We start from the raw sequence: 17,747 nt of genomic DNA on the forward strand, positions 1-17,747 counted from the left end.
GGACATTTCATATAAATGCATCCCAATGTGTATACAATATGCAGTCTTTTGTGTCTTCCTTCTTTCACTTAGCATGACATTTCAAAGTTCATCTATGCCATAGCATGGATCAATACTTCATTCCTTTCCATGACTAAATTATAGAGTTGACCCTTGAACAAGTGGTTAGAAGTGCCAACTCACATCCCTCCCTATGCAGTTGAAAATCTACATGTAACTTTTGACTGCCCAGAAATTTAATTATGAATAACCTGATCGGAAGCCTTACAATAACATAAACAGTCAATCACCTATTTATGTATGTTTTGTATACTGTATTTTACTATAAAGTGAGCTAGAGAATAGAAAATAAAAAGGAAAAGAAAATACATTTATAATACTGTAGTATGTTTATATATATATAAAAAAAAAAACCTGTATGTAAGTGGACCCACGCAGTTCAAATCCATGTTGTTTCAAATTGTTATTTGAATATGTTATTTGAACATGTTGATCCATGTTATTCTATTGTATGGCTATGCATTTTGTTTATTCATTCATCCGTTGATAAGCACTGGGGTTGCTTCCATTATTTGGCTATTATGACTAATGCTGCTATGAACATCCATGTGCAAGTTCTTACGTGGACATATGTTTTCAATTCCCTGGGGTAAATAACTATGACTGGAATTGGTGGGTCATATGGCAAGTCTATGTTTAATCATTTGAGATACTGTCAGACTGGTCTCCAAAGCAGCCACATCATTTTACATTTCTAATAGTAACATGTAACATATGAGAGTACCAATTAATCCACACTCTAACACCTGTTATTATCCAGCTTTTTGATTATAGTTATCTTAGTGGGTCGAAGAGAAAACTCAATGGTGTCTTTCTTTGCCCTTCTTTAATAACTATTGTGAACATCATTTCACATGCTTGTTGGCCATTTATATATCTTCTTTGGATAAATGTCTACTCAAATACTTTGCCCATTTTTTTGTTTGTTCATTTTTACTTTGCTCATTTTTAATTGGGCTCTTTACCTTTTTAGTATTGAATTCTAGGAGTTCTTTATATATTCTGGACACTAGACCCTTCTTAGATAATACGATTTTGCAAATATTTTCTCTTATGGGTTATCTTTTTACGTCCTTTGAAGCACAAAGGTTTTCATTTTGATCAAGTCCAATTTACCTGTCCCCCCCCCCCCGCTTTGGTTTCAGTGTTATACCCAATAATTCACTGCCTAATCCAATGTCACAAATTTATTTTTCTAAAAGTTTAATAATTTTAGTTCTTACATTTAGGTCTCTGATCCATTCCAACGTTTTTTTTTTTTTTTTTAATATACAGTCACTTTCATTCTCTTACATGTGGGTATCCAGTTTGCCAGCACAATCTGTTGAAAAACTATTCTTTCCCTCACTGAACTGCCTTGGCACCCATATAGAAAATCAACTGCCCACAAATTTATGTTTTAGTCTTGACTCTCACTTCTACTCCACTGATTTATGTCTGTCCTTAGGCCAATACTATGGAGTTTAGGTTACTGTAGCTTTGAAATAAAGAAATGAGAGTCTAATCGGGGCACGTGGGTAGCTAAGTCAGTCAAGCATCCGACTCTGGATCTGGGCTCAGGTCATGATCTCATGGTTCGAGAAGTCGAGCCACACGCCAGGCTCTGTGCTCACAGTGCAGAGACTGCTTTGGGATTCTCTCTCTCCCCCTCTCTCTGCCTTTCACCCACTTGCACAAACGCGTGTACACATGCTCTCTCTCTCAAAATAAATAAACATTAAAAAAACAGTTCAGGGGAGCCTGGGTGTCTCAGTTGGTTAAGCATCAGACTTCACCTCAGGTTATGATCTCACAGTTCATGAGTTCAAGCCCTGCACTGGGCTCTCTGCCATCAGTACACCGCCCGATTCAGATGTTCTGTCTCCCCTTCTCTCTGCCCCTCCTCTGTTCACATTCTCTTTCTCTCAAAAATAAAGGAAACATTAAAAAAAAAAACTAAAAATGGGAGTCTAATCATTATTTCTTAAAAACATTTTTCTGAATCCTTCCCTCTTTCCTCTCCTCCTAGGACTCTAAGTACATATATGTAAGAGTGCTTGATATTATCCAAGAGGTCATCAGGACTCTGTCTCCCCCACCACCAGCACTGATTTTCTTCTTTTGATTCTTCATATTGGATAATTTCTATGGATCTGACTATAAGTTCACAGAACCCATCTTGTGTCATCTCCAATTCACCGTTAAGCCCATCCAGTGAATTTTTCATTTCAGATATTATTCTTTTCAGTTCTATAATTGTGTATTCTTATTTTAAGTCATTAAGTTAATAGTTGCTTTAATTCATTTTTCCAAATTTCAAATGTGGGTTATCTCAGGACCAGTTTCTATCGATAGCATTTTTCCCCTTGATATGGTTCAAATTTTCCTGTTTATTTGCATGTATAGTAATAATTAGTTGTATGCTGAACCCTGTAAATATGGTGTGGGTTTTCTAGATTGTATTGTCTTTCTTGGTGAGTTTTGTTCTGCCTGGTGCCTCTCTGTATGATCCCAAGAAGGCTTAATTTTAGGCTTTATTAGAGCAGATCCAAAGCAATCCTTGCTCTTTAATGGGAGTTGGCCACCCTTTTTCTGGAAAAGGCTAGACAGTAAAAGTATTAGACTCGTGGGCCATACAGTGTCTATAGCAAGTGCTCAACTTTGCCCATGTAGCCCAAAAGTAATATGTAAATGAATTAGCATTGATGGCTGCATTTTAAAACAAATTTATTTACGGTCACTAGAATGTATATTCCACATAATTTTCAAGCTTCACAAAATACTATTCTTGTGTAATCATTTTTTTCAGCCACTAAAAAATATAAAAACCATCCTTAGATCACAAACCACACAAAACAATCAGTAGGCCAGATTTAGCACAGATCATAATCTGCTAATCTTGCTCTGAGATATAACTCTTACTCCTATAGCATAGTCTTTCTGGTCTCAGATAAATGTTTAGTTATGTTAACTAGGTCTCTCTCCAGATGAGCTGGAATCCAACCTCTCCAGGTATAATGGGACCTATCCCAATCTAACATGCATTCTCTAGTTGGCCTTGAGGAATATTGCCTATGCATGTTTAGCCCAACTCTCAGTAAAGGACTCTTGGGAAAGTCACACTGATACTTTCTTCTTTGATACCCTGCTTAGCAAATTCCAGCTGCTTCAGTGGCTCAGAACTCCAATTTCTGCATCCTTAGCTCAGCAGGACTTGCCTGCTCTATTTGAGTTTCATTCCCCATGACACAGGAAACTGCCCTGAAGCACAGAGATGGGCTAAATGTGGTGCTCACCTTGTTTGTTCTTTCTCTCTAATGTCCAGTGCCTGAAAAGAGCTCTACTTCATATATTTTGTCCAGTTTTATAGCTGTTTATGGCTGGAGGAAAAATCCAATCCAATTACTCTGTCATAGCTGAAAAGCAGATGTTAACCTCAATAAATATTCAATGAATAAATTAATGGCTAAACAAACCATATTTTATAAAGTTTTAAGTATACATGACCCTCCATGATCTCCACCTCCTTCACACCATTCTGCAATCCCTTCCCCTAGACTATAGACAAGACTTTTATTTGCATTTAACCAAAAGAATATGGCAAAGGCTATGGGATCTTACTCCTACAATTAAGTCATGCTATATAAAACTCCAATCATAGGGTGCCTGGATGGCTCAGTCAGTTGAGCATCCGACTTCAGCTTAGGTCATGATCTCATGGTTCATGGGTTTGAGCCCTGCATCAGGCTCTGTGCTGACAGTTCAGAGCCTAGGGCCTGCTTCAGATTCTGTGTCTCCCTCTCTCTCTGCCCCTTCCCCACACAGTCTGTCTCTATGTCTGTTTCTCTCTCTCTTTCAAAAATAAATAAACATTAAAACAATTTTAATGTCTCTAGCTCTAGAGACTTCTTGTTGACTCAGTGAAGTAAGCTGCCATACCAGGAAAGTCCACATGGCAAGGAACTTCAAGCAGCCTTTAGATACTCAGTGCAGCCTCTAACGTAAGAAAGAGCCCTCAGTCCTACAAACACAAATAAATGAAATCTGCCAGCAACATGAATGAGCCTGGAAGAAGATTCTCAGTCTCCAGGCAAGAATGTAGCTCAGCCAACACCATGGTTACAGTGAGACCCTAAGAAGAAGAAAGATCCCCAGAAACTGTGAGATAATAAATTTGTGTTGTTTTAAACTGCTACATTTGTGGTGATCTATTACACAGCAACAAATAACTAATATAATACAGTACTGACAGATACTACGAAACAACCACCAATATTTAGAGCTGGCAAGTACCTGCAGCAGAAGCTGACTGTGATGTGCACTCAAGAACAGGGAGAGCTACCTCAGACCTATGTCTTCAACACATAGTGAAGAAGCAGAGGTATAGTAAATTTCCCCAGGGAGACACAGGGGCTCTTGGCCTAGCAAGAAAGGATCTGTTCGTCAGAAAAAGGGTGTGGGGCAGTCATACAAATTATTTAAAGAACAGTCAAAACCCATAGTAGTGCCTTTTAAGCATTGTAGGAAAGATAGAGAATACTTTGATCCAAAAACCTAATTTTGTCTAGTCACAATTATTCTGTAGTGTTTGCACAGAAGCACTTACCTTAATGCTGACCCTCTTTTACCTAGCAAATTTGAACCATTACGCCTAATAATCACGGTCAAAATTCAGAATTAAAATTTGTGCTCTTATCAGAACCAAGTTATACCAATTTAGTACCACGTTATCAGAACAGAAAGAAAAACACCAAGTTACTGTTGACTTTGTTTAATCATGAAACTCTTACTTAGGATATGCAATAGAACTGGGCATTTTAAAGAGCCCACTATCTTCGCCTGATGTTACTATATTTTTGAATCACACTACAAATTTCTCTTTTTAAAAATTTCACACACTGTAAGCAACTTTTTAATTATAATGCAGCTTTGCAAACAGTATGCCTATAGGAATAATGAAAATTTCAGATGAAAAAAACCATAGAGAAAGAAAAATAAAGCAAAGGTAGCAAAATGTTAGCAACTGGCAAATCCAGGTAAAAAAATATGTAGATGTTCACCTGACAACTCTCAACTTTTCCAATACACATTTAAATTTTTTAAATAAAAAAGTGAAGAAGAGAAATAATTTTCTCAATAACCTAATGAAGTTTAGGAATCAAAAATGTCCTTGATGCTAATTAGAAAAGTCTGAACAAGGGGCGCCTGGGTGGCGCAGTCGGTTAAGCGTCCGACTTCAGCCAGGTCACGATCTCGCGGTCCGTGAGTTCGAGCCCCGCGTCAGGCTCTGGGCTGATGGCTCGGAGCCTGGAGCCTGTTTCCGATTCTGTGTCTCCCTCTCTGTCTGCCCCTCCCCCGTTCATGCTCTGTCTCTCTCTGTCCCAAAAATAAATAAAAAACATTGAAAAAAAAAATTTAAAAAAAAAAAAAAAAAAAAAAGAAAAGTCTGAACAAGTTACCATTTTCATTCTTGTTTTGATAAACAGAGAAAGAAAACAAAGTAAATATCCAGATCTACGTTTTAAAGCAGTTAACACTCTACAATTATGTAATATTTCTCTCTCAGAATTCCAAAAATAATGTAAAAATTTCTAAAAACATTTTAATTTTCTGAATCATCCTTACAACCTTTTGGTTCTTTACACAATATCATTAACATTTAGATCTGCACTGTTCTCCAAACTCATGTTATTCCACATGTGGTCTGCTGGACCAACAGTATTGCATTACCTGTGAATTTGTTAAAAATACAGAACCTCAACAGCCATACTATGGAAGCAGCCCAAGTGTCCATATCAATAGATGAAAGGATAAAGAAGAAGTGGTGCATGCACGCATACACATGCGCACACACACACACACACACACACAAATATACAATGGGATTATTATTCAGCCGTAAAAAAGAATGATTATCTCGCCCTTGTCAACAACATGGATAGAGCTAGAGTATAATGCTAAATGAAATAAGTCAGTCCGAGAAAGAGATAAATCATTTGATTTCACTCACATGTGGAATTTAAGAAACAAAACAAACAAGTAAAAAGAGAGAGAGAGAGGGAGAGAGGGAGAGAGAGAAACTAAAAAGCAGATTTAACTATAGAGAACAAACTGATGGTTACCAGAGGGGAGGTGGGTAAGGGGATGGGGGAAATAGGGGATGGGGATTCAAGAGTACATTTATCATGATGAGAAAAATAAATAAAAATGTATATATTCATAGCTTCAATATCATTGATGACCCACAGTCTTTACAGTAAGGCAAGAATTATTAACTTCATCTATTCATAGTGATGGCAGGACAACTAAGATTAGGATAATGGCTGGTAGAATAGTTCAAGCTGTTTCTACTTCTTGCATGTCTATTGTACTTATGTGAGTTAGGTTAGCTGTTAACATCAATGAAATAAGGTAAATCACTAAGGAGTTAGTCAGGAGAACAATTATAATGTATGATCATGAAGTGTAAAAGTTGTACAATAGGTGATGCTGCATCTTAGAAACCAAGCCAGAATGGATATGTCATCAAGATATGAGGTGTTTGAGGGGCACCTGGGTGGCTCAGTCCATTAAGTGTCTGACTCTTGATTTCGGCTCAGGTCATGATCTCACGGAGATCAAGCCCCAGATCGGGCTCACACTGACAGAGGGCTCACATTGATAGCATAGGGCCTGCTTGGGAGTCCCTCTCTCTCTTCCTCTCTCTATGCCCCTCCCCCATGCACACTTTATCTCAAAATAAATGTAAAATAAAAACAAGATATAAAGTGTTTGAACCTATAATTTCACTTTGACAAAGTTATATAATTTTTACTAATACCTCACTCATTTAGAAAGACATAGGAGTTATGATACTGACTTGACACCAGTTTGAGCAGGTTTGATTCCTTCCTTTCTTATTTTACATTTATGTAAGAAGATTCTTCAAATGTATGATATGGGGGAGGGGGGCATCCATGTAGTCATTTGAGATAAGTAGCTATTAATTCTACTATTGGTATTTGTTTATATGCAAATTCCTCTAAAATTAAGAAAATTATTAATATCACTGCTGTTAATGAAATGAATGAACCTATGGATGAGGTAGTATTTCATATTGTATATGCATCTGGATAATCAAAGTGAGCTGGTGGCATTCTTGAAAAGTCAAGAAAGTATAGTGGGAAGAAAGTTATGTTAACACCTACAAATACAGTTGTGAAACAAATTTTTGCTCAGGTTGAGTTAAATGTATAGCCTGAAAATAATGGGAGTCAGTGAACAAATCCTCCTATAATGACAAATAATGTTTCTATTGATAAGATGTAATGAAATTATGCTACTACATAATATGTATCATGAAGAACAGGGCCCAAGGATCAATTAGCTAGAGTTAAGTCCTGCTAGACCTCCTAGTGTAAATAAGAAAATAAAACATAAGGCTCATTGTACAGCTGGTGATCATTTACTATTTCCTCCATGGAGGGTGGTTTGTCAACTAAATACGTTTTCTTGTAGGAATGGCAATCATTATGGTAGCTGATATAAAATATGTTCATGTGTCAACATCTATGCTGACTGTGAAGTTATGATGAACTCATGCAATAAAGTCTAAAAATCCAATGGAAAAAAAAGAAAAATAAATTAAAAAATAAAAAAGCAGAACCTCTGCCTTCAGCCCAAACCTACAGAATCAGAATCAAAATCCTCACCTTAACAAGAAACACAGGTAATTTGTATGCACAAGTCTGAAGAGCACTGCTCTAGACATTAAAACTCATTTACTATGAACATTATATATCTATTCAAATGACAAGCATCAAAGTCAGTTAAAAAGAAAATACCTGAAAGCTTTTTAAAAGATTTCCCCCACCAAGAATTCAGTCTGAACTACAAAATGATCCAATGTGTGTGTGTGTGTGTGTGTGTGTGTGTGTGTGTGTTTATGCAGACAGAGTCTCTTGGAGAGCTTATTATTGCATAAAACCTAATCAAAATCAATTAATATCTTTGAAAGCAACTGTAAAAGAAATAAATTGCAAGCTGTATGGTTAAAATACAGACACCATTTGGCATACTCAATGCAGTATCATAAGAGATAAAATACATTCATATCAACTGACAAAGTTATTATTTGATAAATTCAATCTGTTGATAAACTATTATCTAGAAACTAAAAGCAAAACAAAACTCTGCTCCCTCATTCTAAAAGCACTGCTTTGCTACCTGCAAATGTAATGCTTACTCAATTTTATTGTAATCAATCAAAAGCCATAAAGTAATGCAACAGAAATGGACCACATCAATTAAACACTCAGGGACAACTTTTGAGGAAAGCTAAGTTTTATAACCCTAAATAAAGGGAACTTAATTTACAGAAAGAAATCTGGGCAATAATTTTCTTCCAACACAGGCCAGGGGCAGAAAGTGTACAAAGGGCAGCTATGAGAAACACGCTGGTAGTTTGAGCAAATTTAAAACATCCTCCATAATTTCCTTATTAGCTCTAAGATTCCGCTTTTTTTTGGATTTCTCTAATAAATTTCCCATCTGGGAAGAAAATGTGTGACCTACTAAAGACCTCAAAAAGCAATTCATTTAAAAATACCAAGAGGGGAGCCTGGGTGGCGCAGTCGGTTAAGCGTCCGACTTCAGCTCAGGTCACAATCTCGCAGTCCGTGAGTTCGAGCCCCGCGTCGGGCTCTGGGCTGATGGCCAGATTCTGTGTCTCCCTCTCTCTCTGCCCCTCCCCCATTCATGCTCTGTCTCTCTCTGTCTCAAAAATAAATAAACGTTAAAATAAATAAATAAATAAATAAATAAATAAATAAATAAATAAAAATAAAAAATACCAAGAATATACCATTAGATGTAACACAAAAATCATTTTTTTGTGTGAAAAATAACTATTTTCCAGAACAACAACAATAAAAACTTAGGGAGAATACTGGCACTGTTTTATGGTTTTACAAATATTTTTAATGTGTGGCTTAGTAGAAAACGGATAAATTATCTTATTAGTTTCAGTTTATTATAACATTAATGTGGAATCTGAAAACATATCAATAAACATTTTGATCTGTGACATTAAAATCCCTGATTCTGACCTTGTATTTTGAACAGATCTTTTTCACAATCATTATTTTGTAACATCATGCATTGACCATTTGGGAATTATTTGTTTACTGAATTAATGTAGATCTCCAAATGCTGACACATTTCTTACATAAAATTTCTTAAAAAGCAGATGTTAAAATGACCACCAATCTCATCATAAAATTGTTTTAAGAATAATAAAGCTGTCGAGCTCATGGTAGCAGATATGTTTTCCAAAATTCCAATTTTCACTTAAAAGTTCACGTTATCACTGGCAACAAATATTGTCAGTTGCTGTCCTTGCAATGAGAGATTCACTTCATTTATTTTAAAAAACTGTCTTACAAATGCCCAAATATGAATAACCACGCTCTGTCAGTCACTCTTTCAAATAAAAAAATGGTGTTTCACGAACAAAGTGACTTGTTTGGCCTGCCCTCAAACAAGGGCACAAGTGCTTTTCCTTAAGACAGCCATCATTTTTGACATACAGCAGAAGTGCTTTATATACACTCTCCATTTCATCACAAAGCAGATTGAAAAGGCATGTAGTTAATAATAATCAATAACCTGTACTGCTTCATCCAGAATAGTCTTAAGTGAACGACTGTGGCAGTGAGGAATACAATAACCACTTGCACAGTGTGGTGCGTGCACTGCCCGGCTTTGTGCTATGGCACCAACAGTTTTACCCACCATCTCTTTTGCAGGTGAGTACAAGTGGAAACACAGAGGAAAGGGAAACTAGCATCTTATTATTACAGAAATAGATTTACCCTCAGGGATCTTTTCAAAGAGCTTCGGGTACCCCTATGGGTCCACAGACTGCTTTGAGAACCATTACACTAAAACAATCATAACAATTTGAAGCTTTTCCTATCATTATTACAATCCACTGATTCATTCAATGGGTAATTACAGAGGGCTTGGTATGTAGTGCCAGCTGGGCACCATACAGTGTGTGAGTGTTTTGAGCATCTCTGGGTCATTCACTCATGTACCTCAAGTTTGTAGAATAGTGCTTGGCTGGCACACAGCAGGTTTCTGGTATTTGCTGAATAAATAAATAAAAGTGTAGCTGTGATATATTTTTACCTAGATTTCAAAGTCTTAGAGTGCATCCTTCTCACCCATGCAAATAATCTAATTATGGGAATTATTTTTCAACATAATGGGAAAGACTAACGTGTTAGGCAATATGGAACCTTTACCCTCATTATTCTTGGAGTAGTTTTATCTTCAGACCATTCTAAACTTAAAATATTATATATACAGGCAGCCTTTGATTTGCATGGTACCATAGTAACTGAAAGTCACACGTATCAGAACCATATCCTCACTCTGTATGGTCCTGTGGTAATAAAACCTGTGGTAACATGGTACTGTGCAAAGCACATTAGTGCAAATGACAGGGAAATAAACGCCAGTGACCCACACACTCACTTTTAGTAAAATGGAAAGGAAAGCATCTTAGGAAGAACGGGTGAGCAGCCTTTAGGCAGTGACTCTGAATGAGTGCTGCTTACAGGAAAGCAAATTAGACACTTAAAACGACTTTTCAATCTTTTAACATACCTCCCTCCCACAACCCATAACCCTCTGAGAATCACTGCCTAGTGATCAACTAATAGAGGTATTTCAATCCTTCGATAGTATTCGTGAATTGCTAGGGGAGCAGGGGCTGAAAAATCAAGGTGGTTAAGGGGAAAGACTGACCATGTTATAAAATACTGGGACGAAATTAAGTTAAAATAAATCTGGACTGGTCTTAAAAAGTACAGGAATTAAAATTTCTCAAAACACACTCAGATCTTGTCTTTGGACTTCTGTCTCCTAACCCTTCTCACAATTCAATCAAAATAGCCTTAGAGTTACTCAACAGTGTTAAGCTGTACCCCTCCCTACTCCTATGCCTACATCGAACTCAGGACTTTGTCCTTCCTATTTGAGATTTTTTTTAATGAATATAAATATTCCAAAATATTTCAGATTTTAAATGTAGTACATTCAGTTCCAACAAATAGGTATTTATACATACAATGTTTAAATGGATCTGCCAAGCGTTAGGAATAAATCGAAACCTATATGGATGAACACTAGTGGCAGCTTAGGCATTAAAAAGTATCATGGGAGAGGCAATAAACAACTTCACTTAAAACAAAAATTCTACTCATAAGTCTACTTACTAAATACCACAAGTGGGATAAATGGGAAATGCTACTTCAACTATACCTTAAAATGCACTGTGATGTTCCAAGGAAGAGCTGAACTTGATGCAAGAAGATCAAATAACAAACCAATTGGATAATGCCTAAAAACAAAAGAGTACATTTTAAGAAAGAGTATTTTAAAGTTATAACTACAACTACAAAATAAACTTCAGCACATATTGTAACATCAAATATCAGGGGGCTTTAACCACAAATCACAGGAAGACAACATTTTACACAGTTACTTGCCTAAGCTAATATGGTATTGTTGCCAGGTACTAGTCCTTCTTCTAACCATTTCATTCCCCAACGAAGCCTCAATATACATAATGGGATTGTGCTAAAACATCGTTTATCAGTCATGACCACTATTATATCACAGTACTGCAATACCTGATTATCATCCCAGTGTTCATATTGGACAACCAGTTTTTTAAAGCTTTTTAAAATTTTTTTTTACTTTTAAAACAACTTAAAATTTTAGAAAATTTTAAGAAGAAGAGCACCTAAGAAAGCATACAATCATCCATTTTTGGTTATTACTACAGCATATAAATTTCCAGCCTTCTATTTATGCATACATATCTAAATATAGATTAAGCTTATCCTTTATGTAATACTATACCCTGCTTTTTTCATATAACATCATGTCAACATTTTCCAAAGTCACTGAATATTTTTCTGCACCCTCAAACTAAAGTGGGTTTTTTTTTAATGTTTATTTTTGAGACAGAAACAGAGCGTGAGCACGGGAGGGGCAGAGAGACACACACACACACACACACACACACAGAGAGAGAGAGAGAGAGAGAGAGAGAGAGAGAGAGAGAGAATCTGAAACAGGCTCCAGGCTCTGAGCTGTCAGCACAGAGCTCAACGCAGGGCTCAAACCCACGAACTGTGAGATCATGACCTGAGCCGAAGTCAGACGCTCAACCGATTGAGCTACCCAGGTTCCCCTTTTTAAAATAAATTCTATGGGGCACCTGGGTGTCTCAGTCAGTTAAGCGGCTGACTTCAGTTCAGGTCATGATCTCTCAGCTCTAAGGCTCATGAGTTTGAGCCCCGCCATCGGGCTCTGTGCTGACAGCTTAGAGCCTGGAGCCTGCTTCTGATTCTGTGTCTCCCTCTCACTCTGCCCGGCTCACGTTCTGTCTCTTTCTCTCTCTCAAAAATAAACATTAAAAAAAATTTTTTTAATAAGAAAAAATATATTCTGGACTTCTAAATAAGAGAACATTTCCTAATATAACTTTATTCACAGTGAAGCAAATTATTTAGCAATAAATACAAGGTTAATAATACAAACCTTGCAGATTTCAACAAACCTTATTTTTAAAATCATCCTTTCAAAGAATCTAAAGTGGCTTAAATAATGAAATAGAATTAAATAATACTCCCCAAAAAAGCAAAAACACGACTAGCTGGTATCCTATACGGTTCTGTCCTTTGAATGTCAGTGAGTTATGCCTAGATTTAAAAGCTGAAAAATTTGGAAATACATCTAATTCCTCTCAAAATGGTGACCCAATACATTGCCTAACCAAGATTCAAATATTAACTAATACTAGTTATGTTTGCTTACATCTACACAACATAATTGTGAAAAAGTCATCAATTACTAGAGATCATGTATTTATTTAGAAATAATTTAGAATAAATGCCCTGCTAGTAAAATAAAACAGTAGGTAGTTTTAGTCACATATGTGTTATATCTCTTAATAACACCCTCGAACGTCTCTATTTGAAAGTTCGCATCTAACACAAATCTTTCATAACCAAATATGAGTACTGAAGGAAATTCTGGATTACCTAAATAATAGAACGTTTCCTTCAGAAACATTTCAGAAGCCATGGAAGGGGAAAAAAGAAAAAAAGGAAAAAAAAAAAGCCCTAGCCTGCCAAAAACTAAAATAAAAATAATAATTAAAAAAACAAAATAAAAATGCTGCTTTATAGAAAAGTTATAGATTCTATCCAATTCTCATCCTTCTCTCTGAACTTTTTTTTTTTAATTTTTTTTTAACGTTTTTTATTTATTTTTGAGACAGAGAGAGACAGAGCATGAACAGGGGGAGGGGCAGAGAGAGAGGGAGACACAGAATCGGAAGCAGGCTCCAGGCTCTGAGCCATCAGCCCAGAGCCTGACGCGGGGCTCGAACTCACGGACCGCGAGATCGTGACCTGAGCTGAAGTCGGCCGCTTAACTGACTAAGCCACCCAGGCGCCCCCTCTCTGAACTTCTTAAATTGTATGAGCTCTATATAATGCTTTGTATTTTTACAAAAGAGACCTCTGTTAGTTCTATTCTAGGAATTCTATTTCATCATTTTAGGAATTATTTCATTATTCATCAATTATTCCCATCTATGCTTTAAAGATAAAAAAGACTAAAATAGTAGCAATTTGGAAGAATAATGGCATGCCTAGAAGGATGATACAATAATGCATCCTTCCATTTTCTCACTGTTTCACCTAGAATATCATATTTCAAGAAAGCATAAAGTAAGGATCCAGACCCCATCTGCTTTTAGGTATCATTAACACAGCTGAAAGCAAAAAAATGTCTTGTTTTCCATGCATAGTGGGAAAGAGAGGAAACACTGACAAGGGAAGATGTTATGCAATCATCCGATAAATCAGATGATTTTTACAAAAAGACAGCAGTACTTTAGACTTTAGACCGTAAAACTGATCATTTAAGTGAAATCTCAGATTATGAGTCATTAGATGATATTCTAGGCGAATTTTACAGAATTCAAAAACTAATTAATGAACAATGTATTTTTTTTGGTTATATATATATGTATGTATATACTTATATAGATAGACACATATTTTTAAAATTCAAGTTAGTTAACATATGGTGTAGTGTTGGTTTTAGGAGAATTTAGTGATTCAGCAACTTACATATAACACTCATCCCAACAAGTGCCCCCTTAATACCCATCACTCATTTAGCCCATCCTCCCACCTACCTCCCCTCCAGCAACCCTCAGTTTGCTCTTTGTATTTTAGAGTCTCTTCTGGTTTGCCTCCTTCTCTGTTTTTATATTATTTTATTTTTCCTTCCCTTCCCCTATGTTCATCTGTTTTTGAACAATATATTTCTAAAGAGATGGCATTCTTATCCACTTAGTCGTTCAACAGCAAGAATTCCATTATACAATATTTTATGACAAGAATCTGAATCATTTTGCTAAAAAGATGTGTGATGGTATTTTTACATCTTGTATGCTATTTGTGCACTGCAATTTACCTGATAGGAAGCAGGTAAGTGCTAAAGGCAGATTTGTACCAAAGATGACAGGAAGGAATCATATGACGTAGAAATGAAAAAGTATTGATCATTCGAATTGGCATTTACTAATGTAAACACAAGTTTTACAACAAAATCATGATCTGTCAGAAGTTTTAAAAACTTCTTTAAGCATTGCTGTAAAGTACCAATAAGCCAGAACCTCTAAGAGGTCTATTTACATGACAACAAATGAGTAGTTAGTTGCATTCAGAAGACACTGCCCATTTCAGGTATCTGTACCTTCAAAACCAGGAAAATACGGAGTGAAAATCTGAATTTGCTGTATTTAAATACTTCTTAAAATCTCTAATAAAGTTGTCATTCACTATTCCTTTATTCGTCTCTAAGTTATTTATAAAATAACTTAAACATATGTCTGTCTGTGTATCTAAGTTCACTTCCTCAGATGGTAAATGAAGACTCTATCTATCTAAGTTCACTTCTTCAGATGGTAAATGAAGACTCTTTATCCTGATAAATATTAGGATGAAATTTAAATATTATGGTTCCTAACACTTATATTTAAATATAAATGTATGTAAAGTATTAATATAAAAGCATTCTAAATGTAATAGCTAATAACTACCCTATAACACTCCTTAAAAATAAAACTGCACCAAAAAAACTATTTACTTCCTTATACTGTCCGGTCAACATCTACAGCTTATATACGGCTCAAAGCAGGTGTTTATGTCAGAATGATTTTGATGCAAGGATACCAACTCCAAACAAATATACTATCTGAATTAACTGGTTCCAAGACTGCTTATTTCTGATGAGTTTACTAATATGCAAGAAAATCTATAACCAAAAACAGAACTGGCAAAAATTAAAGGTACTGAATTTCTCTTACACTATAATCTGATTTACATCAAGGGTTTCAAAAGCACTAATTTGTACAACTCCTCTAAATAGATATTCTACATAGTTTTGTCAGGAGGCTGCTAACCCACAACACAGAAACCACATAAGCCATAACTATAAGTAAATCATAATGTAGCCATTTATCTGTTATGTTGCTACTCCTGCCAATCTAACCTAAATTTAACAGAAAAGGAAGCGGTGAGGATATGAACCTGGAATATATCCCAGAAGAGAGCCAACAGTAAAGGTTCCATCTACCGCCCCATAACAACTGACTGTGCCAGAAGTTACTGTGAGGTCTATTTTTCACATTTTATTCATTTTCTTTCTCTTCCTTAAACTGATCTAGTCTTTTCTAAATTCAATCTCTCAAAATGAGTAATATTTTCATTATTCTTTGCATAAGCTGTTTCTTCTTCACCCTTTCATTACTGCTAAAATACATACACACATACTGGCCACATGTATAGCAATAACGGATATGTTCCTAAGTCAGCCAAGGGTGCTCACAGTAGTCTAAACATCTGCAGTGGGATAATAAAGCAGTCTTCTAACATCAGCAGCAAAAGAAAGCTTCCCCATATACTAAAGAACTGTCATCCTACTCCATGTCACTGAAATAAATGCAGCCTATTCATAAGTCTGTTACAGTGATTCACTAGAAACAGGATATTTCATTGAATAAAAAAGGGCACAACTCAAATGTACATTAATGATTACAATAAATTTTGCCCTGCTTCATCTATGGAACAAACAACTGTAGACTAGCACTGTGTTTCACAGCTTTCTAAACCTATTCTTATGCATGAAAAATTACAAAAATAACCAAGGGGATACTAAATGTCTAAAATGCTCAGTAAGCCACATTTCAAAATTCAAGTTTACAAAATAATGTATAAAATTTTAGAAGTTCAAAACCTTAGAAAAATGACTATCCATAAGAGAGAAAAGCCTGCACAGTGTTTATGATTAAGATGTCATTTTGTTAAAATTTACTTCTGAAACCACACAGATATAGTATTAAATTCTGGGTCATTCCGTTTATGTTTAAGATCAAAATCAGTGCCGCTTTTTTTTTTTATTCAAAAGGTAGTTTCAACTTCTTACTTTCAACAATCAGTCCCGAAAATAAGTCAGTTTACCTAAGATAATAAGAAAGGAAAACTTTTTCTAAAACTTATACTGAAGGCCTAAGATCTAACCAATATTAGGGTATACAAACAAAGTATCCTTTTGAAGAACCAGAAACTGTTCTCTTAAAATAAGTCTAATACAAAAGCAACAAATACAAACTTTGGACACTTGATTTATGGTAAAAAGAAACTTCACCTTTTAAAATGCAATGTTAGAGCACCCTCTGCTGACTAATCAACTCAAATCACTCTTAAAAAAAAAAAAAAAAAAAAAGATCCTTACATTTGAGTTAGATCAGCACTTTCCACCTGCCATGTAATTTTTAAAACAAAGGACTGTAGAGGATAAAACACTAATCAAATAAAGACCCCTCGGATTCTCTCTATAAATCAACAATATCCTAAGTATTCATTATGTGTATACCACTGCTCTTAAATATCTTTCTATTCTAAGATGGACAATTAACATAAGCAATGCAGAGAGAACATACAGAATTAAAAAAAAAAAAAAACAAAAACTAGCAAACAGAATATCAGCAGGTGTGGTAGAAAGAGCCCTGAACTGAGAACTCAAAATCTGATTCTACTCACTCATTTGAGCACGTTATTTTATTGATTGGAGCCTCATTTTCTCAATAAAAAGAAGAGACTAATTTAATTTAGATTCATTCATGCAGTGAACATTTACTTAGCACCTCTTACGTACTGCTACTTAAGGTACTGAAAGCCCATACTGAAGTATCTCGTGCAGATATTTAAACAATCATAACAATAAATATGAATAGGACTTCTAGAGTAAGAAAGAGTATCAATTTATGCTCTTTCTTCCTTCTTTTATGAATTATCTTGTGTTTGATTTTTTTCTCACTTGACTTTATTTAAAACTCCAAAGAATCAGGTATAAGAAAGATGTTATCATCCTACTCAAATACATGTTCTTCTACTCTTTAAGACACTTGCATGGTCTCAAAAGTCCAAGTCCTACAAAACTTCAGTGGTAGCTGCTTCCCTATATGATTATCCTATATGAAGCCCACTGCTTAAATGCCAGACATTGATAGCCTATGACTCCTTTAACACAGGGAAGATAACTCCTTTAATGTGGAAGAAAACTGCAATAGTTAG

General features: G+C 35.5%; 1 protein-coding gene across 2 annotated transcripts in view; it reads right to left on the reverse strand.

The window, feature by feature from the left end:
* ATG5 (autophagy related 5) overlaps positions 1 to 17,747 on the reverse strand; it is a 131,010-nt gene that overhangs the window by 89,567 nt on the left and 23,696 nt on the right. For both annotated transcript variants that reach the window (XM_058734845.1, XM_058734846.1), the window contains one exon: positions 11,347 to 11,425. In XM_058734845.1, the coding sequence (XP_058590828.1) occupies positions 11,347 to 11,425 (79 nt within the window). The remainder of the gene's footprint in view (positions 1 to 11,346; positions 11,426 to 17,747) is intronic.

This window comes from Neofelis nebulosa, chromosome 6 (genome assembly GCF_028018385.1).
Source record: "Neofelis nebulosa isolate mNeoNeb1 chromosome 6, mNeoNeb1.pri, whole genome shotgun sequence".
NCBI classification, from domain to species: domain Eukaryota; kingdom Metazoa; phylum Chordata; class Mammalia; order Carnivora; family Felidae; genus Neofelis; species Neofelis nebulosa.